Source organism: Lathamus discolor, chromosome 2 (genome assembly GCF_037157495.1).
Source record: "Lathamus discolor isolate bLatDis1 chromosome 2, bLatDis1.hap1, whole genome shotgun sequence".
Lineage (NCBI taxonomy): Eukaryota > Metazoa > Chordata > Aves > Psittaciformes > Psittacidae > Lathamus > Lathamus discolor.
Window position 1 is genome coordinate 159277528 of NC_088885.1, and position 24585 is coordinate 159302112.

Genomic DNA, 24585 nt, shown 5'->3' on the forward strand with positions numbered 1-24585 from the left:
GCTGCTATGTATCTTCCATTTCCCCAACTCCTGGTAATGACATCAAACATATAATGACACTGCAGTGACTCTAATAGTGAGCAACAAGGTGGATGGTTCCTAACAGTTGGTGATCGTGGGCTATTGTTTCCATACGTGGCCAAGACTGGGATGAGAGCCCATTCCTTGGACTGTTCTTCCACAGCACAAACAAGGCGGCGTTCAGCAATGTACCTGTTCCAATGTTGTTACGGATAGTCACGCAGTATTTGTCTTCCTTTGAGCACATGGAAATGGTCAAACAGTCCTTGTTGGACTCCTGTTCTTGGCACACGTAGCACATAAATGAGTAAGCTAGGAGAAAAAAAAATAACAGAGAAAAAGCACATTACATGGTTTAGGAACCACAATCCCTACAATCTAGACATCTTCATTTTTCTTGTTATAGACTGATGAATGCTTGTGTGTGAATGACCAGTGACTTTCTTTATCCCTTGACCTGTGGCAGCAGTTAAATCCCTCTCTGTCTCTTATGTCTCAGACTGCAAAGTGTTATCGATCTGTTTGCAATCTCTGGCAGCAGTAGATGTGAGTGGAATTCAAGGACTTGGGGTCTTTTATGATGGAGATTATTACTGAGCAATAGCTTCTCTGTCCTGAGGGCTCTGCCATGTGAATTGCCAACTACTACTCCTCAGTTGCTTCTCCTTTACGAACTTAGGTAGGGTTTGCTAGGGAGAGCTTGAGGATGCCTGGAACATTTAATGTGGACAATGCCCAGTGTCCTACTTGTCTTTCATTTGGCTCAGAGATTACTGTCACGTATCCTTTCTTGTGGTTGAACTCCACTACCTGAACTGGCCTAACCTCAGTCCTGGGAAGTCTGCTGACAGTAGTCAGATGCTTCGCTGAACTTCTGCATACTACTATGAGATAGAGAATAAATGGGAAGTCTTAACCAAAAGGATGGTTTAACTGGTAAATGGAGGTTTGCTGAGACAATTCACACATTTGCAATAAAGACGATGAAGGGCAGGCAGCGATGAGTTGACTTTCCTGTCAAGAATGTATATACTTAGCCTCAAATCCAGAAGGTGGTAGGACAGACCTCTGTAAAGTAGTGATAAAAAGGAAGAAGAGCAAAAACACAGTCTGGATGAGAAACCACACGACAGTGTCTGCAGAACACTCCCCAGCAAGGCAGATTTAAAGGTTTTATGGTGGTGGTTTGGCTCTGAGCTTGCGAAATCCCCCAGAGCAAAAGCATGTGTCTGTGTGTGTGGGAGAGGGGATGAGTTACTGTAAGAACACAGATGTTTTTGGAAAGGGAAGCAAACACAGTGCTGAATGGTTGCTAAGTTCCTGGTAAGTCTGGGGAGAGTCTGCCAGTATGGAAAGGGCAGAAAGCAACTAGAGGACACCTCCCTGTCTGTGCAGTTTTGCCTGATGAGAAGTTGGCAGTAAGAAAGCTGAATCTTCATGTACAGAATAGAGGAGATGCAGCGTTTTCCCAAAGCTTGAATGACGTTGTTATGCTCAAGCCCAGGAAACAAGAGAGTGAAAATAAATACAACAGAATGGGTGCAAAGCCAGACGTGAAAACACCCTCACAGGGTAGTTCACAATGGTTACTGGTCCGACCAGCTGAAGCAATGCAACTCGTAAAGTTCTCCAGGGCTCTGCTTGGGCTCAGGTCTGTATAGTGTCATCACTTAGTGAGGGTAGGGATGGGATAGAGGATGCACATAGAATCATAGAATAATTAGGGCTGGGCCACAGGGGTGATCAGGGGCTGGAGCACCTCCCGTATGGAGACAGGCTGAAAACACTGGGGCTGTTGAGCCTGGAGAAGAGAAGCTGTGTGGAGACCTCAGAGCCGCTTCCAGTGTCTGAAGGGGGCTACAAGGATGCTGGGGAGGGACTCTTCATCAGGGGCTGGAGTGATAGGACAAGGGGTGATGGGTTCAGACTGAAACAGGGGAAGTTCAGGTTAAATCTAAGGAAGAAGTTCTTTACTGTGAGGGGGCTGAGGCACTGGCACAGTCTTGCCCAAAGAAGTAGTAGATGCTTCATCCCTGGCAGTGCACATCGTATTTTCAGATGATGCTACAGCCAAAATAGCTGAAAACAGACTGCAAGTAGAGTTCTAAGTGATTTTGACAGATTGATGCAATAAAAGAATGGATTCAGTTCAACAAAAAGAAATATTTTGCATTAAGATAAAAGTGAGCCACTTAAATGTCAGATGAAGAACAAGTGTTTGAGTTACATGAAAGGACTGTGGTGTAAACAGCAGGAGTCAACCGTGTCACACTGCAGCGATGAAAACAAACGTCACCCAAGAGAACATGAGCAGCAATGTCATGTGCAAGATATGCAAAGTGGCCTTTCCACCCTGGCAAGGCCTTGGCTGGAACGCCGGTGACCAAATCTGTATGTAGCACTTCAAAAACTATGCCAAGCATTTGGAGAGAGACCAGAGGAGAGGGAGGAGAAATGGTCGGTGATCTTGAAAATGTGACCTCATAGAAAAGGTTGGAAATGTTTAGTTTGCTTATTAAAAGTGATAAAATGCAGAGGAAAGACAAAGTAACCTTCTTCATGCAAGCAAAATAAGCTGCAAAGAAGAAAGTAGCGAAGTATTCTACACATCCCATGGTGAAAACACAGCACTGGACAAAAAGAGTTGTTAAGATATTCATTTTCTAAAAGGATGAGTCTGAGCACTTCCAGGCTGTGGAATCTTTGTTGAAAACTTCCAAGGACACATTAGACAAACATCTGCCTGATTTGGTCCAGCACTGAAGAAGGGAAAAGGATTATGACCTTTTAAGGTTTCTTCTGGTCATAATATAATCATAGAATCAACTAGGTTAGAAAAGAACTTTAAGATCATGAAGCCTAACCATTACCCCAGAACTGCCAAGACTACCACTAAACCATCTCACTGAGGGCCTCATCTACATGGTAATGGTGAATTCCTGGATGCAAATGGCAGCCGATCCTCTTTGGGAGGCTGAGAGACCAACAGTTTTGATCCAAAGTTGCTTATTAGGGTCTTATTGGGGATCCCAGATACATGAGAAGGATCAAATAACCATTATCTCCAAGTTTTCCTTTGTTCCTGTGCTAGGCCAGATAGCTGCAATTTCTTAATCTTGAATATGGAAGCCTTGATATTAGAATTACCAGCTTTCTGTGATCTAGACTAGGCTGTAGAAAGGTGTCCAGTAAAACACTACCCTTAAGTCCATTTGGAAGCTGATGCCAATATAAAATGTAATCAGCCCACTATAGCGATAAGGTATCCTGCCATGAATAATGGGTTCAAACTGAAACAGGGAAAGCTCAGGTTAGATCTAAGGCAGAAGTTCTTTACTGTGATGGTGGTGAGGCGCTGGCACAGGGTGCCCAGAGAAGTGGTGAATGCTCCACCGCTGCCAGTGTTCAAGGCCAGGTTGGACAGAGCCTTGGGTGACATGGTCTAATGTGAGGTGTCCCTACCCATGGCAGGGGGTTGGAACTGGATGAGCTTAAGGTCCTTTCCAACCCACACCATTCTATGATTCTATGTCCCACCAGAGTCTTGGATCTCTATTAGCTTTCTCCTTAAACCTAGGTAACACTGAGGACATTGCCTTTGACAATGGCTCTCCTCTGTCCATGTTGTGTCACTGCATCCAGGAATTGCAGGCACAAAATCCTTTCCTTTTATAAGAACTGAATACTTTTCCCACCCCAAAACTGGCCAAAGCTTCTGATCTTCCAGACTTGCTGCAGAACCATCTGTCCATAAAATGTAGGAGTAGGGGGTTGATACATCAGAAAGCAAGAATTAATTAGATGCCTCTTTCTCAACCCCTGCTAGATATGTATCATGGTTTCTGGGATACCATCAGGTGTGGGGGAAATATTGGCAATCTGGTCATGATTCCTATGTGCAAGTAGCGATGTAGCAACACACGCGGAGCAGTCCCAGAAGGAGGACAACATTCGGAGTAGCTCAGACTTCCCTTTGGGAGAAGGATGCCTTTAACATGACATATGCATAGAAAAGCAATTTCACCTCTGCCTCTGATTTCATCTATAGTTCTCACTGTTGTGTTTCCTAAGAAGCAAGGCACATGGCAAACCACATGGAGGAAGAAGCAGTACAGAAAATTCTGTACAATAATACTATATTAAATACTCAAAACCTGACATGGATAAAGAAATCGTAAGTAAATCCATAAGTAAATCTGTAAGTAAATCTATGTTACGCTTTCTGACACTTCCAACTTGCACCATTTGGGAAGATCCCATAGACAATATGGATTTAACCTGGCATCCAGTGCTGAACCATTAGAGCTCTTTCACTCAGTACTACCTGCTGTAAAGAAGAATTAGTCTATCAGGTTCTTAGTTCTGAAGCTAATCGTCAAGGTACAAAAGGAAGCTGGTGACAGCATGGCTGTAATGATGCAATACTGCAAAGTTGGGGACAGCTCACTAAACTTCTGCCGCATTAAGCCCTTTCACCATCTATAAACCTTATCTGAACCAGTAGCAACATGAGAGGCTCACCTTGCTCCACACAGAGGACAGCAGCCAACAAGGTGACAAGAGTAGTCTTCATCTCCACCAGATCCTCTCAGCTGGACTGGGAAGATGTTTAGAGGGCAGGTTATATACCTTTTGAATGGCAGCAGTCTTACAGGTTCCAGATGGCTCACAGGTGGACATGAAATCAACCCAAGGGTGTGTAATATGTATGTGGGAGTTCATGCTGGTGCCCATGGAACCTTGGGGAAAAGTCCCTTTAGCAGCACATTTCTTGCTTTGCCGGTTGTATCAGTGATGGGAAATGAGGATCTGCTCTCTTCTCTTCCAAGCTTCTTCCTTTCCTTCTTTCCAGCAGAAGCAGCAGCCGTGCTGATGAAATAGCAGAGCCCAGAGGCATGGGAAGATAGCCCGAGCAGTGCATTTTCCTTATCCCTTTGGATAGACAGCACGGGATGTACCAGGATCTATACCATTCATTTGCTTTCATTATTCCATAGTACCGGAAGCTCAGACTTAACTGGCCTACACTGGTTTACCCGCAATGAAATCAATGTCTTTTACACTAAAAGATACTAGGTAATGGTTAGTTAAACATATTTCCCTCAAATGTTAATGTTAATCCTCAATTCTTTCTGTTTTTCCATTACTTGTAATTAATCCCTCTACTTGCTCTTCTCTTGGTTGTAATACTCAAATACCCTAAATACCTTTTATTTAATGAAGTTTTGCCTCTATTTCAAGGATCCTTCAGCAGCTCTGCTTTCCTCTATACCCAGTGGTTTCTGGAAATCACCCCTCCATTTACAACACCAACAATTGGCCTCCTGGAATTGCTTTTCTACTTGGAACAAAGCCATCTCTCAAACTGTCTCCTTTTCAATCTCTCCTCTTAAGTCAACCCTTTTTCTTCTATTCCTCTGTGTTGCTCTCCTCTGGATTTCTTGCAATCTCTTTCTGACAGTCTAGGAAATAGACCTTAACACAAGATGCATCTTGTAAGCCCTTGGCCTGACATCTCAGTGGAGCTTCCTCCAAAGTGAGATTAGTCTTGGACAGCAGGTAGAGGAATGTGCAAAAGCAAAATATACCAAACCCTCTCTTCTGCTGGTAATAATGGAATAACTTCACAGGCACTTCCCTAGAATTAGCCATCAGTAGGGTATTTTGGTCTGCTTCTAATATGAATCACTCCAACACTGGATGATTTCCTTATCCATGTGAGTCTTGACACTTTATCAGGCCCTCCTTAATCCGCTCCTAGAATGACATCACCAGGTGGTAAATTCCAGAGTTGTTCAAGCTTGATGTCAAAATAGACACAGAATCATAGAATGGTTTGGGTTGGAAAGGACCTTAAGATCATCCAGTTCCAATCCCCTGCCATGGGCAGGGATGCCTCAAACATCCCTGCTCTTGTGTTTGAGAGTTTCTGTGGTCAGCAGGGGATGAGCTGGTGGTGATCTTCTGCTTCACAGAAGGCAATCCAGTTTACTGCCCAAGTGTCTTATAAACAGGTTGCTCTTCATAATTAGTAGGTGTGTTTTCTTGCAGGTGTTTGGCAATGAGGACAAAAGGAAGCAACCATCTTTTTTCTTCTGATCCTATTAATTATATCATAGACTTATGTTATGTATATTCCTTTTCCCTTCCTCCATGAACGAAAGAGTGCTCTAATTTATTGCCATATCCCCCCTCATGTTGACATTATTATTATTATATATCCAGCATTAGTGCACCCAGGTACTCACATAGTGTGAGGTGTCCCTGCCCATGGCAGGGGGGTTGGAACTGGATGATCTTGAGGTCCTTTCCAACCCTAACTATTCTATGATTCTATGATTCTATGACTTTGCCAACATCTGTTTGTTCCTGCATTAACCTTCATACAATAGGAAGCTGGCTCAGTGCAAGTCAGCTTTGAAAGAGTGGTGAGGCTAAAATATCCTCAGCACTGAAACAAATGTGTGTTGAGAAGTTTGAGTAGAAATCAAGCTTTCCTATGTCAAAATGATCAGAGGGCTGGAGCAGCTCTGCTCTGGAGCCAGGCTGAGAGAGCTGGGCTGGGGCAGCCTGGAGAAGAGAAGGCTCCTGAAGGGGAGACCTGAGAGCAGCTCCAGTGCCTAAAGGGGCTGCAGGGAACCTGGAGAGGGGCCTGGGACAAGGGCCTGTAGGGACAGGCCAAGGGGAATGGCTTGAACCTGCCCGAGGGGAGACTGAGATGAGCTCTTAGGCAGAAGCTCTTCCCTGTGAGGGTGCTGAGGCACTGGCACAGGGTGCCCAGAGAAGCTGTGGCTGCCCCATCCCTGGCAGTGCTCAAGGCCAGGTTGGACACAGGGGCCTGGAGCACCCTGCTCTAGTGGAAGGGGTCCCTGCCTGTGGCAGGGGGTTGGGACTGGGTGAGCTTTAAGGTCCCTTCCAACCCAAATCATTCTGTGATTCTATGAAGCCGCTATCTGGGAGCTGTCCCCAGGACATTAATAACTTTGTTAGCACCTGGGTGCACTAATGCTGGAGCATGACCTCTTCCTAGTATCTGGAGAGGGGTAATTTTGCAGCACAATGACTCGGTCACAGCGATTCCTTCTTTCTCAAGAGGACAGATTATGAAACTCAAAAGCAGTCAGAGGTAACACTTAGCAGCCGGTGTGGGAAGCTGCCCAGCATCACAGCCTTCAGCCTGGAGGAGCGCTTGGAGCAGGGGACACCAATTGAGAAGTGTGGTTGGACTTGATGATCTTAAAGGTCTTTTCCAACCTAGTCAATGATGTGATTTGAACTAAGATTGAGGAAGACTGCAAAATAGCCAAGAAAGCTGAGTCTGAGTCGTCCCTGAAGAGCAACCTCATTGCTACCCATTTGTGAAAACTAGAATGAGACACAGCACGAAGCCATGAGGTGTCTGTATGACACCAGAGCACCAGATAATTTTGAGGAAGGGATGCTTTTGTCGCTCTCCATGGATTATAAAAGCTTTCTAGACCCAGCAAAGACCTTGCTTTGACCTTTTGCATTCATGTTGTCTCTTGCTTTGTCATCAACTTGCTGGGCGTTAATCAGATCTGTGCACATAAGGGAAGAGAAAGGGAAAAAGTTTCATATTGTGAGGAAGAAGACAGCCAAATTATTATTCAAGGAGAGCAGAAGGTCCTTCAGAATCAATGGTGATAAAGCCCTGAGTGAGGGAAAAGAAAAGCTAAAGTTCTACCACCTCCTAGAGGTGCCTTATTTAGGCACGGAAAGGCCTGCTTGGCTGGTTCAGGTCCTGGCGCAGTGACTCAGAGCACTGAAAACCAAGCTCTTAGATAATCCTTACAGAGAGACCCAGCCACCTCCTAGGAGCAATCCCAACTGTTTGAATGAGATGCTTATTTTCCCCCATAAACCACAGATGTCTCTGCAGGGCAGCTCGACATTCCCGTGCATGGAACACGCAACCATGGGAGCCAGCAGATACCAAACCCTGGGAGGAGGGATGTGGAATTAGGCAGCAGCATCTGTGTGGGAGATGTCACATCAGGGTTTCTCAGGGAGGCTGGCAGAGATGAGTCTCTTCTTACACAACACCCATTGCCAAGGGAGGGTTTATGGGTTTAGGACCTCCTGTGCCTCAGGGCAACTGATGCTCTCATCTCTAGATAAGGACCCTTTTATGTCAGGGTCCTTATCTTGAGATGCAGGTCAGTATTGCACGTAAACATGCATGCGTTGTGTTGCTGGGCAATAGGGAATGCAAAACCTATGGGATCAGGAAGAAACCAGGCTGGGGCCCATGGATTGAGCTGCTCCCTTAGGGGTAGAACTCCTGGCTTCCCAGCTCTGTTCCTAACTTAATGCAACAGCAGAAGCAGGCTCTACCACGTGCCTTCGTCTCCTTTGCCCACACATTTTAATACCTTCCTTCACATGCCAGCTTCCCTCCCAGCCCAAAAGAGAGGCACCTGCCAAGTGCAGGTAGCACGAGACATGACCTTCTAAACCTAGATGGTAAGAGCAGGTCTATATTCACAAACTCAGCAGGACAAGACCTGAGGCAGTACTAGCCCCAGTTCTCCTTTGCCAACCAGCATTGTCCCTAAGACATCCTAAATCCGTGGATAACTAAGCCTGAAGTCTGTTTCAAATAGTTCAGTTGTTTCCATGTTATGATTTGGGTACGGGGCAGAATACAGCCATCCAAGCCCACAGAAGAGTTCTTGGCTCATTCAAGGTGTTTAAATGCATGTGTGACTTGAATATCTCTAAATCTGGCAGGAGAAAGAGAACACTGGATTGGGCAGAAGACTGGAGCCAGCTCAGCTGGGGCATGGCAGAGCAATAGCAACCATGGGGACAACAGGGAGTCTCATGGCTAAAGATCGAGCTCTGGCTCTCATGACTGAAATTCTTGGCCAACCTCACAGTTGCACCAAGGAGAAATAAATGAACTGAGGCTCTAGTAAGAAAATAGAGGTTGGAGGTAAAGCCCAGACTAAGGCTGGATAACAGAGCCAAAGAGGAAGGCTGGGAGAGAGAAAAGAGCCAGGGAATGCATTGTTGCGGTTCAACTGGATGGGAGTAAGGGTGGATAAGCAGGATAAGAGCAGGTCGATGTGAGCCAAAGCCATGAGACCACAAGAGATCAGGCTGCTTCAGAGTGGTGTTCCTCTGCTCTCAGCAAATACCCAGCAGGGTGAGCAATGCGTGTAGCTGCTCTCCCTGTGCGATGAGGCTATAGAGAGAAAACCAGTTGGGTGAGCTGCACCCAGCTAATTACCCTGGGAGATCTTTGCTGGGGTATAGGAGAGCTTCTTCAGCTCAGGAGAAAGCTTTTCAGGCTCCTGCGACTCGCTTGGAAGGGTTTGAATGAGCAAATCTCTCATTCCTAAGATTATCCACAAGGAAGGTCAATACAGGGCAATGATTTCCTTCAATATTAACCACGCTGAGCGCTTGATTTGCAGACACAAAAGATTTATTTCCATTGTTAATATTTTGTTATAAGTGAAGCTGAAATTTCCAGATCCCACAGTAGAAACCGTCTGTCTTTTCTGATGGTTTTCCTTTAAGCACCATGCAGGATACTTTCTCCCTTTCAAAATAATCCATAATGCTTATAAAGCAATTTCCACTGGAAGATCTCCAAAAGAAGACTTAATGTTCAAGATGCCTTCACGTTGGGGCCCACCTTGTCCCCCTCTGTCTGCTGGAGAGCTCAACAGCCATTTCCTTTCAGCCTGCTGACCCAGAAGAGAAACTGAGAGCAAGTTAAATAGAATAGAACTTGAGTTACAACAATGACATTTCTGCCAGTGCAAGGGAAAAGAATAATCTGGGGAGAGGCTTCCTGAAGTGAATGCAAAGCAATTGCAATGTATTGCAGCATCATATCAATTCCACTTGCAGACTAACTCCTCTGCTTCTGTTGCTAACATGGATGCATCCAGCCGCTACACCCGATGTACCGTACCACACAGTCACACAATAGAATAAAATAACACTTTATTGTGCCCAGCTTCTGTTTACAACTGTAATCTTAAAGGCTTCTTTGGAGCAAACCGATACAGAAAATAATATGAAGGGGGAAAATGGCACAAGAGAATGGCAGGGATAAAATGAAGGGGAAAAAATGCATGGAGTTATAAAGGCCAATAGTAGAAGAGATGGTGACTGTACGATGCCCTTCTGTATACACAGGGCTCCACATCATGCCTTTCTCTTCCAAGCACCATTTTGAGGTAGGGCTGTGCTCTTATGCACTGTCATCAGAGCATGGAATGAGCAAAACTATTTGCTGACGGGATGTGACATTCCAGGTAGGAGAAACAGGGCAGCATTCAGACTGTACAGATGAGAGCTTGATCCCTTACAACACAAGGCCAAGCAACCTTTATCTCCCTCCAACCTCTTTAAAAACCCATCCGGAGGATGCAGGCGAGACTGGCCAAGACACCCAGTGCTATCATGGTGTAGCTGGTTTTCACACTGCTGGCACCACTGATGTTGCACAAGGAGGTCTCGCAGCAGCTGGTAGCAACACCAGCTATGCCGATGTTCAGGTCAATTGTTGGGCAAAAGGCAGAGCATCTCTTGGTGATACGCTGGTTACGGTCACTGCCTGAAGGGGAGAGAGGAAACAAGAAGAAAAGTCGGTGTGTGTGTGTGTGTGTGTGTTATATATTTTTAATATATTTTACCTATTTTTTACAGATTTCAATGATAGACTGGCTGTACAATATCCAGTGCGGAATAAGTTGTTCATGTTCGTTTTCTCTTGGGTTTTATCACACTGCTTCAATATTTGTATGTATGTGACCTATGGAGAGCATCTCCAGGCCTTACAACTCCTCTGCTGTTTTCAGTGCCAGCGGAGTGCAGCCTAGAGCAAGAATTTATAGAATCATAGAATCATGGAATGGTTTGTGCTGGAAGGGACCTTAAAGCTCCTCCAGTTCCAACCTCTGCCACAGGCAGGGACACCTTCCACTAGAGCAGCTTGCTCCAAACCCCGTTCAACTTGGCCTTGAGCACTGCCAGGGATGGGGCAGCCACAGCTTCTCTGGGCACCCTGTGCCAACACCTCAGCACCCTCACAGGGAAGAACTTCTCTATCTCTAACATGGACATCCCCTGTTTCAGTTTGAACCCATCACCCCTTGTCCTATCACTACAGTCCTTGATGAAGAGTCCCTCTCCAGCATCCTTTGTAGGCCCCCTTCCAATACTGGAAGCTGCTCTGAGGTCCTTATGCAGACTTCTGTTCTCTGAGATCTAATTTGGAGATCTAATGCATTTATACAGTGCAATATTGCAAGACGTCACCGTTACCATGCCTTGGGATTGCTCCTTCCACAGTACCTTGCCCTTTCCAATTCCACCATCTCATAAGCATATATTTGAGCTTGGAGATGAGACTAGGGGTTTTGTGCAGAGAAATCCTGTCTCTTCCAGTCTCTTCCTTTCCTGAGTGTGTTTAAGCATCAGTATTGTTATGACACATTGCAACAGAGATCGGCTATGCTGAGTTCACACTGGCTGCAAGATTTGCTCTCTGTGTGCTATGATCCTTATTACTTCATAGAATCCCAGATTGGTTTGGATTAGGAGGGACCTTAAAGCTCATCCATTTCCAGCCCCCTGCCATGGGCACGGACATCTTCCACTAGAGCAGCTTGCTCAAAGCCCCATCCAACATCACCTTGAACACTTCCACCACACCTCATGGTGGGAGAAGGCTCTGCATTCAGCCTAACCTGAACCCCATATTGTCATCAGAACCTTGGCAAAGCTCCACACTCACCCATTCCCGTGGTAGAATAGGTTGTGAGACAGTACTTCTCATGGTCAGAGCATGTGGTCGTACTGAGGCAATGCAGGTTGGAAGGTGCGTCTTTGCAGGAGAAACATGTCAAGGAGAAAGCTGCAAAAGAAACACACAAAGCCCATCAATCCCATCTAGAAATATCCATAGGAGCACAAAACCGGTGCTGCTGGTGCAGAGGGAGGATGTCAAGCCCAGTGGCCCCAGGCAGACAACCTCCCGGGTGTGCAAAACTTGGCCCTAAATCACTTGAAGCTCAGATTCCTGACACTGATGTGGTTTGCTCATTTAGTAGCCCTCCAGGGATCTTCCTTCTGGATACTTATTGAGTCTTCCTTGCATCCATTTAAATGTATGGCACCCCCAGTGGGCTTTTGGAAAGCACACCCCAGTCTACAACCACTCACAGCAGGAAGCTCTTGTGGTTTCTTTCCAAACTGTTCCTCCAAGCCTCAGTCATTGGCTACCAATTTTTGTACGGAACCAGTGGATTCCTGTCCATATCCTTTCACATCCTCTTCAAGTCATCAACTCTGCACATCCTTTCTCAGAGCACACAGACCATGGCCCCACAATGTATCTCCAATAAGGGACGAGTGACCTAAACCTGCTTCTCTGCGTTTGGTATGAAGATGGATGCTTCCATTTACCTAGCTCATTTTCAGAGCTCTCCTCTAGAAGACAGGGCTCAGCAAACCACTCCCTTGGCTGAAACAGATCCCTTTTTACAGCCATCCATGGGCGATGACTGCCTAACACAACAAAATGTGTACATCTCCAACACTGCATCTGCAGAGCGCCGTGCCAATGGGAATGAATGTAAACAGCTTGCACTCCAGTAAGCTAAAGCAGTCATTCATAGCAAAGAGATCCTTGGGGATGGTTTCTTTGCATGATAAGGGGAATTTCCTACTCCTCTGTTTATCAGGAGCAAACACTCCTGCAGTAATGTCACCCACTGGGGAGCAGACTCATGTTCTCATTTCCAGGATATCTCTATCTATGGACAATTAAAACCCATTTTATTCTTGTACCAGCTCTGTTCTTTCACTTTGCCATACTTGCTCTTCATCTCCCTCACTTCTCTTTTCCTTTGTCTGAGCTTTTTTGCCATCTTTTCAATGCAATAATTTGCCATCATTAGTGCTTTTGCCAGCAATGTCCCAACCTCATTGCTGCCCCTGTTTGACCTTAGACAAGCTCATCTGGCCCAAACAGGCTCTGCCCTGCTTAGCTTCCTGCTAGTGCAGACCTGTCCCCAGGTCAGGCTGTGACCTGAGTATGACACTGTATAGGAAGCCACAAAAATGCTTTTTAGGGTTCTATTCACCCTTCTCTGTGTGTCTTCTCTCCCCATTCCATCTAACAAACAGCCCCTTCTCCCTTTCCATGGCCACCCAGCACTGACCTTCACTTTCCTCTTGTGGTCCATAGTCTTCAGAGCTCCTACTCTCTCTCTGTTGTCTCTCTCAGGACACAGAGACCAGGCAACTGGGCTTGCAGTGGCTCAGATCCTATCTCCTTCTGTTCCTGTGCTCAACACCCTTATGATTCCAACAGCTTCAGACCTGGCACTCTACTCACTCTGACTTAAAATACCAAGACCATTCCAGTTTGGTTCCTACCTCAGTCATTTCCATCTCCGTAACCTCTCAACTGTCCTGCCTGGCTCTGGTATTCAATGTTGTTCTGATAGTACAGGCTATATTTATATGTATTTTAAAGTCTGGGACCCTCCTTTACACCATCTGCACACAAACTTGTGTGGCTTCATTCTCTTTCCTTTTGCAAACTCCGCACAAGAACATTCCTGTTTCACCCTGCTGCGACCCACCCTTTCCTCCCAGAATAGCCATACACCAGAGCAGAGTCCCCAAACTGGGTTTTCCAGACATGCAGCTCATTTTATTCCTTAATTAATGCAGCTTCTTTAATCAAGCCTATTCCAAGAACTTCCTTAATCTATGCAGGAAACAGTGGCGCTTGTTGCATGCCCAAGTCCTGTTTCATCCCAACCTCCCAAAGATGCTGATTTCAGAGCCCAGATGCCCTGGGACCCTTCAAGCCAGGAAAGGGGGCAAGCTCTCTGTAAGGGTGATTTTGCCAACTTCTCTTGGTGCACAAGAAGTTTCCAACTCACCATTTACTACAGAGGACTCTGGATGTGTATGGATGTATATGGACGTACATGGATGTATATGTTAAGACATGAAGTCAGATGATAGGATGATTTTGCTCATGCTACTGAAAATGACTCTGATTTTATTGCATCAACTGAGATATCTGTGGCAATAAGGACTGAGTGGGGAAGGGAACAGCACGTCCCACTCAGGATGGTTAAACCAGACTGCCTGCGGGTATCTTCTCTCTGTACCTAGCAAGACCTCTGCTCTCACTGAATAAGAACATTCCTCAAGGAAGATCTTCATGTGAATAATTCAAGCCAAATAACTTCAACCTGTAACGCATTAGCAAGTGCCAGCAGATGTAGGATTTACGCTGTTAAAATCAGTCAGGTTCAGGATTAATTGGAACAGCAACCAGCCTTCTGGCTACATTGCACAGCAAAGTGGTGCTGCGAATGTGCTCATTTCCACTGACTCCTTCGCTAAGTTTGCTGCCTCATTACGTGATCTCTTCAAAATACGTGATTATAGCTGATGATAAGCTGCAGGAAAAGAATCCTTTTATTGCCCTCGACTTTCTCAGCCCCATTGATCATGATGATTTAGCACATGCCAAGTTTAAAGCCTGTGAAGTCCCACAGTAAGAACATTTACAGCCTCAAATTAAGTGTGAGCCTCAGTGTTCTATTAAACCAGGACCAGAATGATCAGTAATGTGCAGGTAAAACCCTACAGCAGAGCCTGACAAAAAGTCAGCTTGCAACAAGGCAAAAGCTCCCCTAGCTTAGGGCATTAAGCGGATATTCCATATCCTCTGGAATAGCCATAGGGATATTCATGGCTGCACCCTTGCCTGACCCACAGCCCAGGGCAAACAGTGCATATCCTAGAGGCACAGGCAGTGGTCTGTGGCAGACCCCAGCCATGCAAAACTAAAGTGCAGGTTCCCAGTGCATCCCGATTTATGGAACAGATCTTCACAACTCGCAAAGAGTTATAAAGCAGGTATGCTTTAAAAACCACAGCTATCAGAATGAGAATGGGACATCTCCATCCCAGACCTGTGATTAACATCGGCAAAGTTGCACCACGAAGTAAGAAGCTGCAAGAAAGGGATGGGAGACAGAATTGCATCTTCTTGTCGCACAACCATCTCTACCAGATTAGGTGATGATGGTTTGTTCTTGCAACCAAACAAGCAAGTGAACATATGTCAAATCTGCAGCTTTATTGTATATATTATTCATTCCTTGTCCAGCTCTTTATATTTCTCAACTAACCCACCTTGTCATGGAGCTGCACTAAGGAATCTCAGCTGCCTTCTCTGAGTCCCTCCAAGGGCTGGGTTGAGACTCCATGAATGAGGGGAGGTGGATATCTCACTCCCAACTTCCGCTCCTCAGCATCCTCCCAACTTCTGAGGGGGATATATCCCTGGCTTCTTACCCATTCTTATTGTCTAGAGCCTAATAATCCTTCAGCTTTGCCATTCACACTGCAAAATCCCCTCATCATCCTGCAATATCGAAGACATGATCCGGGGATCTCACTAATGCAAAGAAATCCTTGGAGACTCACCACTCTCGGTGCACAGGGCTATGACAAGCACGACAAGAAGAGAAGTCTTCATCCTTTATAGGTACCACAGCCTCCAAAACAAGCAGGTCTCACGCAGGGCAGGTTTTATACCTCTGCAGTGCTTGCTTTGATGCGGGGATAATAAATATAGGGTTGCTGTGTCAGATGATGGATAATGAGAGGAGCGTGTCAGCACTTGTATGTGGAAGTATGTAAATCTGAACAGGCAAATGCTCTCCCTCCTCGTTTTTTTCCTACTTGTTTCACAATGCAGCTTGTTCATCTGGTGCTAAGTATGCACCAGTTTCTAATTCTGGAGAAGTGGAGGAAAAGCAAAGCACGGAAACAAAACAGTGTCCACGTGAGAAGAGGCCCTTTCCAGGCCTGCCTGGGTCTCAAAGCAAGCTGCATCCGGAAGGATCCTATCCTCACATGCTGTTTTAGTTCATATGGAAATGGATTGAATTTGAAATTGAAATTGGGATTGAAACAGCTACTGAATGTCTCCCAGGATTGTCAACACAGCTAGATCAGAAGAGAGTACTCTACTGCTTCTCATAGGGGAGCAGGCATATTTTCTATGGGTATTTCAAGAAAGCAGTTCAAAATCATAAATGTTTTTGTTAAAACATTGGATATTTTATATGAGGGAAAATGTTTTCTTATTAGAAAATCATTTGCCTGAGCAAGGAAAATGACCACTTCAATTAAAAAATGGAAATAACAAAATAACACCCACTCCCATCATATTGAACAAGCTGGGATTTCTCTCTCACAAATTACGAAGAAAGAAATATCAGGGACTAAAACCCAAACCAGTTAAAGCATGGAGAATGAGGGGTTAGAATCATAGAATAACAGAATGGTTTGGGTTGGAAAGGACTTCCAAGATCATCCAGTTCCAGCTCCCTGCCATGGGCAGGGACGTCTCACAGTAGACTATGTCACCCAAGGCTCTGTCCAGCCTGGCCTTGAACACTGCCAGGGATGGATCATTTAACACTTCTTGGGCTTCTGAGTTGCCTGGCAAGGACCTGAACTCATTAAGTCTTCAGAGAAAGAAATTATAGCCAAAGCCATGTGAAATGCCAAATAGGAACATTCCACTGGATTTCCACAGAGTGCTCTTTATTCCTCCTTTTTCATCTTGTTTCATCCTATCTCTCTGCATAAAACCAGAATCTTTCCCATTTTTTCCTGGTTGCTGTTGCTTTTTCCTCCCACAGTTGCCTTTCTGCCATCTACTTGTGGGGATAGAGGAACAGTCCCAGAAACAGTCCATCTGGATCCCTTTCACATGATGCTTGTAGCTGCAGGAGCAACCTGAATGCCCCAAACCTCTGCCAGCGACTGCCCCATGCTGCTCTCCATCTGTTTCATTTCCCTTTCTTTTTAGCCTCAAAGTTGCTCACATTTCCATCTCCCATTCAATATTTTGGCCTCCGCCTACAGTCATTATCTCATCCATAAGGCATGTTAGTTCTTGAGGTGATTAAGTCTTTCCAACACCTCTAAAGTGGATGCATAAATATTGTTCGTATGGAGAACCTGCATGACTAAGGTGAGGAAATTTGTGCTTTCCCAATAGGTAGAGCATGAAACTCAGCTGGAACAGAGGTGGCAATTAACCAAGAAAGCTCAAAGGAGGGGCGTTGTTTGGCTTTGAAAGGCCAATGCCTTCGTAAGGCACCATGCAGGAGGAAAACAGAAGCTGGCACCTTCCATGCAATGCAACCCTCTCTTGCTTGTGTAATGTTTTGTTTTCCCCTCTCCAGAAGAGATTTCATGAGTCTTTATTAGAAAATCATCTTTTATTGCCTACTACTTGAGGTACTAACAGGAAAGGGGGCTCTAGTGACACGGCGATGCCGTTCTGCAGCCGTTGCACTGCAGAGGCAGCCCACATTCAGCTTTATTTCAGCCAACAGCATCCATTAACAGGTACAGAAATAGCAGCTCAGCCAGGCACTTGGGTTTTTTTCCCTCCTCCCTCGTAGTCTCATCCAAGCAAAACCTAAAATATCTCTTGCCTCCTGCAAGCTGCTGAGATTTGGAGATGACAAGGCTCTATTTCTTAAAGGAGTTATTGCAGGATTTCTGACAGTTGAGATTTTCCATTACATAGTCCTGCACTCTTCCAGCTGGTCCCATGTGTCCCTCTGATAAAGTTATCTTCATCCCGCACCGGTGGCTGGTAAGAGAAACCTAAAAGAACACATAGGGTGGAAAGGACACAGGTGATTGGGACATTAAAGGGACTGAGGAAACAGAAGATAATATCAGAGTTTACAAGTATTTGGAAGTTGTGAACTTCAAGAAGATTTGGGAAAGAGTACCAAGGTATTTAACTGGAGATGGAGAGTGTGGTGTAAAGATTTAATTCCTTAACACTCGCTGAGTAGAGAAGGGAGTGTTTTGCTCATCTTGTTCTAACCCTGGCTGAATTCGTCGTGTGAGAAGGGCAAATGATTTCTTTTGGTGTAAATATGTTGTTTTCAAGCTGAATTTGAACAGTAATTACGAAAATCAGAGGGTTTTACTAAATGTGGATTCTCAGGTTGGCTAAATGCTTTGGGAATCATTTCAGAAATTGTTCTGATTAACATATAAGAAAAACCATGGGAAAAGTGATTAAAAGTTAAGTGCAAAAAAACAAGTTTCTGCTGGTCCTTCAGAACAGAAATAGAATCACAGAATGGTTTAGATTGGAAAGGACCTTAAGATCATCCAGCTCCAACCCCCTGCCATGGGCAGGGACACCTCACACTAGACCATGGCACCCAAGGCTCTGTCCAACCTGGCCTTGAACACTGCCAGGGATGGAGCATTTACCACTTCTGTAACACTACCATTCTTCAGTGAGCCCATTTTGTATTTAAACAAATATCAGAATACCCTCCTTGCCCAGAAATTAAATCTTTATAGGATGATTAAATCTAACAGCATCCTCACAGCCTTTGGCCAGCGCTGCCATTTATCCCCGTTGCACAGAAGCACATGCGCTCTGAAGCCCATCCTGAAAACTGACGGAGCAGGTTTCCCCCTCAAATCCAGTTGGGCTTCAAATGTGAGGGCTTTTTTCCAGGTGCCACTTCTGTACAAGCCCTCCCAAAACAAAGAGCTGCAGTTTAAGCTGTTCAGTTGGGAATTACTCACCATCCATTTCCAAGTGTGCATGTATTTTGCCCATCTTAGCTATGGGTTTGCTCCAAGAGCTGCAGGGGATCTCCACCCCGAGAGTTGCAGGGGATCTCCACCCCATGTCCTCCTTCCCCAAGCTTAGAAATACAGCAATGACAGAGGAATCAAAGATTCAGAGAACACCAGGTTGGAAGGGAACTCAAGGATCATCTGGGCCAACCTTTCTAGTCAAAGCATGACCTAGACTAGATGGCCCAGCACCTTGCCCAGCTGAATCTAACAGTGTCCAATCACTTCCCTGAATCTAACATTGTCCATCACTTCTCTGGAGACATTATTCCAATGACTGATTGTTCTCATTGTGATAAAATAAGGAAGGGAAGGAGCAGATCAGCTGTCTACCTCTGCCAAGCTCTTTTAGCCCATTTTCCCTGTTCCTGTCGGCAAGTCATAAGCAATCGTTCAGACAATAACATATTCTCCAAGCACTATTCTTCTTTCCATGAGGACATATTCCAGCAGCACCATCCTCATCTCAACTTGCACATCTCCAGCATGTTGGGGTGGGACTTTTACCTCTTTCAGATACCAAAACCACCCACCCATCAGAGAACTTTGCAGCACAGCCAGGAGCACACCCAATACCTGCCAAAGCCCCAGTCCCGTGTGTTAGCAGTTACAAAACAATTCTTGCCGTTGCTTGCAATGGGAACAACACAATCATTTCCAGATTGACACCTTCATTTCTTAGCACTGAGTGATCGGGCAGAACATCTGGCTTTATGGAGTATCTGCCTTCAGCTGCTGGGTGCAACGGAGCCAAGTGAGAAAGGCAGCCAGGAGAGGACTCCCAGGTGCTAAAAAGAAGAATTGAATGTGAAGAAGAGATTCAGACAAGAGCCCTTTCTGGTAAAGCTGTTTTCTCAGGCCGATCTTAGTGTGGATATAGCAAACACACTCTAGAATAACATAAATCTTTATTTTGTCTGGTGATTGTCACACACATGCTATCAAAAGAGCATTCCCAGGGAAAATCAGTATAAAACAACAAATGATACCGAGGGGAAAACAGGAGCTACACTGCTGTGCCATTTCTGTGGGTGGAATCTGAAGCAGTGCCTTGGAATAAGCAAGGTAGCATAGACCCTGTGGAAGACACTTGACAGAGGATGTCGGTTGGTATTGGGGAATACCTTGTAGGTTCTTGGGTTGCCACATCTTCTCCCACCCCTTATCACAATCCTGCCTTGATGACACAGATCAAACTAGCCACAACTCCCAGCAACATCACGGCGTAGCTGATCTTGATGCTGTTGGCACCACTGAAATTGCACAGGGAGGTACTACAGCATTTGGTGGAATAGGCTGCCACACCGAAGTTCACGTTTGTCTCAGGGCAGTCTACAGAACACTTCTTGGTGATGCGGTGTCCCATGTCCTTGCCTGCATGGGGAATAGGCAAGAAAGGAGAGCTGTGATTTAAGGTTCTTTTGCAAGAGCTGACCAGAGGATGATAGGAGGAGGTATATTGCACTACGCTTAATTGCAATGCTATTAGTGGATGTGATGAGTGCTGGATGAGTATCCACACAACCTGAATTAAATGCATGGCACTAGAAACGCCTTGACAGAAATCCATACCCTGGTTCCTGTAGGACAGCAAAAAACCTCACTGCCAGGGCATTATTTCTTTTCTTTTGCTTTTCCTCCATGACAAAGCATGTGTTTGCAATAGGGTTTGCTCATGAAAATCTGTGTGCCACAGGGTGGTAAGGAATGGACCCCAGAGCATCACTGAGGAATTCACTCACATGTTGTGATACTTCAGCCTCAGTGGTCCATTCTTTCCAACAAGACCAACTACTGCCCTAAAGAACTATTGCCCATCTGTCTCTGGAAGGACAATGTTGGAACTGCAAGCCGTCCTGTTCCTGCTGTGTGGATAATTAAAGAAGAAGAAGAATTGCTGATAACGCACCTGGGTCTTGAGCAAGCCAGGGAGTGTTTGTGTGCATGGGTGCAAGCTCGGGCTGGGAAACAGCCTGAGGAGTGATTGTTTATAGAATGGAATTTGTAGTGACTGAAGACAGTCACTGTGATGGATGTGGTCTCTGTCCGGCTTCATAGTTCAGACCCATATCTGTACGCTATGTAGTACCATGCTAGAGTGGATAAAGTGGAACTAGTTTGTGGAAGCATGGTGAGTGTGTATGTGTGTGTGTGTGTGTTTAGCTTCTTTCCTTACAGATGCCACAGACCAAGGAAACAAAAAGCCTTGACGTGTTGCTGGTACTCACCAAAGCCAGCAGAGCTATATGTGGTTGTACAGTATTTCTCATTGTCTTCACACTTGTAGGTTTTAAGACAGTTCCAGTTGGAGTGCTCGTTTTCACATGTGTAGCAAAACAGCGAGGAAGCTGGAGAGAAAGAATGCACATGACACTTGTTAGTGGTTTCCAGCAACATCCTCCTGGGAAGGAGGTGTCAAAAGCCATGTCCCTTCTTGGAAAATACAAGGGGAAAAGCATGTTATGAACAACTTTTTGTGATGAGTGAAATAAGACATTGGTTTTGATTCACGAACCTGAAGAAGCGAAACGAACAGAACAAGTTTTCTTTCTTTACTCAGCATTTGCAGTGATTAAACTTGAAAACCCATTTTTGAGCCCGAGCAGCACATCTTCCCTTCCTTCTCCCCTGGGTCCACATTGACCTGGTTGAGAGCCAAGCTGCAAAAGCAGACCTGCCCCGCCAGGTCTAGTATGACTCTGGCAAGGAGAGGATAGACACTGTTTTCAAGTAAGAGCTTGGTTTTTGGTATTATTCAGACAGCATCTGCAAAACGCTGTAGAGACATGATTTAATTAAAGCCTATGACACCCCTGTGAGCTAAACCACTGAGCACAGAGCCACATTAAAGGGAGTTCCCTGGGAGAGACTGCTCTGGACAATAGAGAGATTATATTTCTACCAGTGCCTGGAACGATGTGTTCTCAGCGATATTATTAGCAGGGCTGAGCCAGGTCTATACAAAGCCAGAAGGAGGTAAGATATGAGCAACACTGAAGTGAATCGAGTCAAGCTTCCAAGCTAGGCAGTTGGCCATGCTGGAAACACAGGCATGTGCCATCCTGTTCCCTGGATGTGGATTTGCAATTGGTGGGAACTCAGTCCCTCCTGTTCAGAGTCCCATGAAGTGCTCCTTATTTCTGAGCAGGGGTGATAGATGCAGTTGAAGTGCTCTCAGGAAAACCTATGCCATTGTCATGAGCAGTGGAGAGCTCTAGGTTGATAGTGACCAAATTGCAAACCAAGGAGGATCCTCCTGAAATTATCCCTGTTTCAGTTCCCTTTGGTTTTCTTAACCCAGAAGCACTCCTATTTCTGCGCAGAATAGCCCATTTTGATTGAATTTGAACCTATTTTTAACACAGGAACTCCCCTCAGGGATTCTCCAAAGCGTAGCTGCTGTTGATTCAAATTCACCTCTGAAGTTGAACCTGCCCATACCACTTGGTTAGACGATTCCAGAAGCAGTTTTAAGTCATCTTAGGCTCAAACTACCCCAAGTAGGAGAAGAAAATGCCTCTCCTCTATGATATGGGGAGCTTGGGTGCCTTGGGTCCAGTTCAGATGCCTTGGGTACATCTCTGAAGCCAGCTCTGGGTGCCTTAGCATATGACTGACCATCCTGCTCCGAAACCTACCCAGATGCTCTTTTCTAGTGCCAGGTGTTGCCAGTGCAGATGCACAGAATCATCCTTGTTCCATCTTCTTTTTAACGTCTCTTTAACCATTCAACACTCGCTGTTTCTCCATCACATGGATAAATTAAACCTCTCACCTCTCCTCATGGTTCCCTAACCTGAGCTGTGAGCTATGTCCTTTCATAGCCCATGACAGAGCTATCCCAGACACGCTGCCCGGCAAGTGTGATTGCATTTACAAACCCTGCAGTTCTCTCTGATCCGCTTTTCTGCCAAATCTCACAAAGTTCAAACCACTTCCTGCTGCAGATGGAGCCGAAGCCCCAGCATGTGAACAACAGCGAGTGAAATGCACTCCTGATGCAAGGAAAATCCCTCCCAGTCAGGAAACAATAACAGCTTAAACCATTATAGCTGTTCTAAAGCCTTGCCTGCGTCTGGCCTCCACCCTCCATTAGCTCTTGTTTTGTGAAGGCAGCCAGGAATAGGTTTAACAGTGCAAAAAGGCTTGCAGTGCTCCTTGGGATTGCAAATACAAGCACGGAGTCAATGTTTCTCAACTGGGCATTTCTACACTATGATCTAGTTATATCTGCATCTCCTTTTGAATGAGGAACGAGCTTTGAGGTTCCCATTGCAAACACCAGACACTTAGAAAAGCTCTTCAAACCTATGAGCAAAGAGCTTTCAGTCTTCCAAATATCTGCCAACAACCTGGTTTCTTAATTGTAATGTCACTGTAGTGAATAAAGTGCAATGCTGGCAGAGGATGCTGTGTCGATGCCAGCATTACCTTTATGAACAGCAACACAAGTTTCATTCAGGAGCAAGAATAAAACCAAAGGCTCAAAACTGTGAGCACAGCTTAATTCCTAGTACAATTATTCAGTTGCCATGTCTGTCTTCAGATGTGAGTGGTCAGAGCTTGATATTTGAGGGTGGGAGAAACCAAAGCGGCGAGCTCATCTTCTGTGGTTATGGATACATTAGCAGAACTCACCCAGAAGCTAATACTGAACCACACTAAATATCACTCCTGACACCAAAGAACTGTACTACTAACACCAAATGCAATAAATGCTGTCCCTGTGTTATCTCTAATTCTTCTTCATCCTCTCCGTCTAGCTCTTCCAGCCTCCATAGCTCCTTACCTTGCTCAGCACACAGGACTGCAGCCAGCAGGGCAATCAGAACAGCCTTCATGGTCGTTGTGCCCTCAGAGCCTGAACAATGTGGGATGGTGCACCACGGGATGGTTTTATACCAGGACCATGGTTACTTTAGCTTCCTTTGATTACAGTAATTTGAGGTTTGGGGAGTGACAGCACATGAGATGTGATCAGCAATGGGTGTGTTTGTGCGTAGGAAACTCTTACAAGACTCCAGATAGCTCTTTTTCTTTCCTACGTTTAATTCAGATCCAATCTATTTTTCATTCCAAGGCCTTCTCCTGCTGCCTGTGTCTGCATTGCTGGTCTGGGGAACAATTTATCTGATTCAAACATCAGAATCCCTTCTTATTTCATTGGGTTGAACTGCAAAACCTGAAGCAAAGCAGAGGGAGCTGTGCCAGGCTGGGCTGGCTCACTGCTTGCATAGCAGGCATCACCTGGCGTCCTCCACCCTTTCTCTCTGCCATGATATAAGGGCTTCATAACTATGGGAAATGGGAGAGGAGGCAAAAAGGATTTTTGCTGGATTGTCCACCGTTATTCAGAATGACATTGGTTTAGTGTGTGGTGTCCCTGCCCATGGCAGAGGGGTTGGAACTGGATGATCTTAAGGTCCATTCCAAGCCAAACCAGTCTGTGATTTTATGATTTTATGATTATCTCACTTGTACGAAGGAAAGTGCTTTAAGTAGGAAACCAAATGGTATTGTTCCTGCAACGACATTATTTATGCCTGGAGACTGTCACTCAGAGGCTGCCATGGTCCAGGCAGGGATAGGGCCTGATGCTCAAGTTTTGCTCTGTTCCTCCATCCTCCAGAAGCATCCAGCGTTTCCAAGCGACAGTGTTTGTTGTTACCTGTAGACCAACACTGGACTCTGTCAGGTTTTTCCAGTCTCTCGTGACCTTTCCAGTCCTTCTGGGATCCCTCCTTCTGCTCCCACAACCACCTCTTGCCAAATGATTCAGGATGCAGCAGTATTCATGGGAATGGCTGCAGGAGTTACACTATGAATGGGAGCGAAGATCACTGAGAAATAAAA

General features: G+C 45.5%; 2 protein-coding genes and 1 long non-coding RNA gene across 3 annotated transcripts in view; 1 reads left to right on the top strand and 2 right to left on the bottom strand.

The window, feature by feature from the left end:
• The window catches only part of LOC136008998 (uncharacterized), a 34888-nt gene that overhangs the window by 9442 nt on the left and 861 nt on the right, over positions 1–24585 (top strand). The gene's annotated exons all lie outside the window — the stretch shown is intronic.
• On the bottom strand, positions 9455–15608 carry LOC136008993 (lymphocyte antigen 6E-like). The gene is made up of 3 exons (XM_065669054.1): positions 15523–15608; positions 11798–11917; positions 9455–10615 (listed from the first exon to the last, which is right to left on the bottom strand). The coding sequence occupies exons 1-3, from the start codon at positions 15572–15574 to the stop codon at positions 10407–10409; spliced, it is 381 nt and encodes a 126-aa protein (XP_065525126.1). The 5' UTR covers positions 15575–15608; the 3' UTR covers positions 9455–10406.
• Positions 19624–23625, bottom strand: LOC136008996 (lymphocyte antigen 6E-like). Its single transcript, XM_065669063.1, has 3 exons — positions 23522–23625; positions 20961–21080; positions 19624–20106 (listed from the first exon to the last, which is right to left on the bottom strand). Exons 1-3 carry the CDS (start codon positions 23571–23573, stop codon positions 19898–19900), a joined length of 381 nt encoding a protein of 126 aa, XP_065525135.1. The 5' UTR covers positions 23574–23625; the 3' UTR covers positions 19624–19897.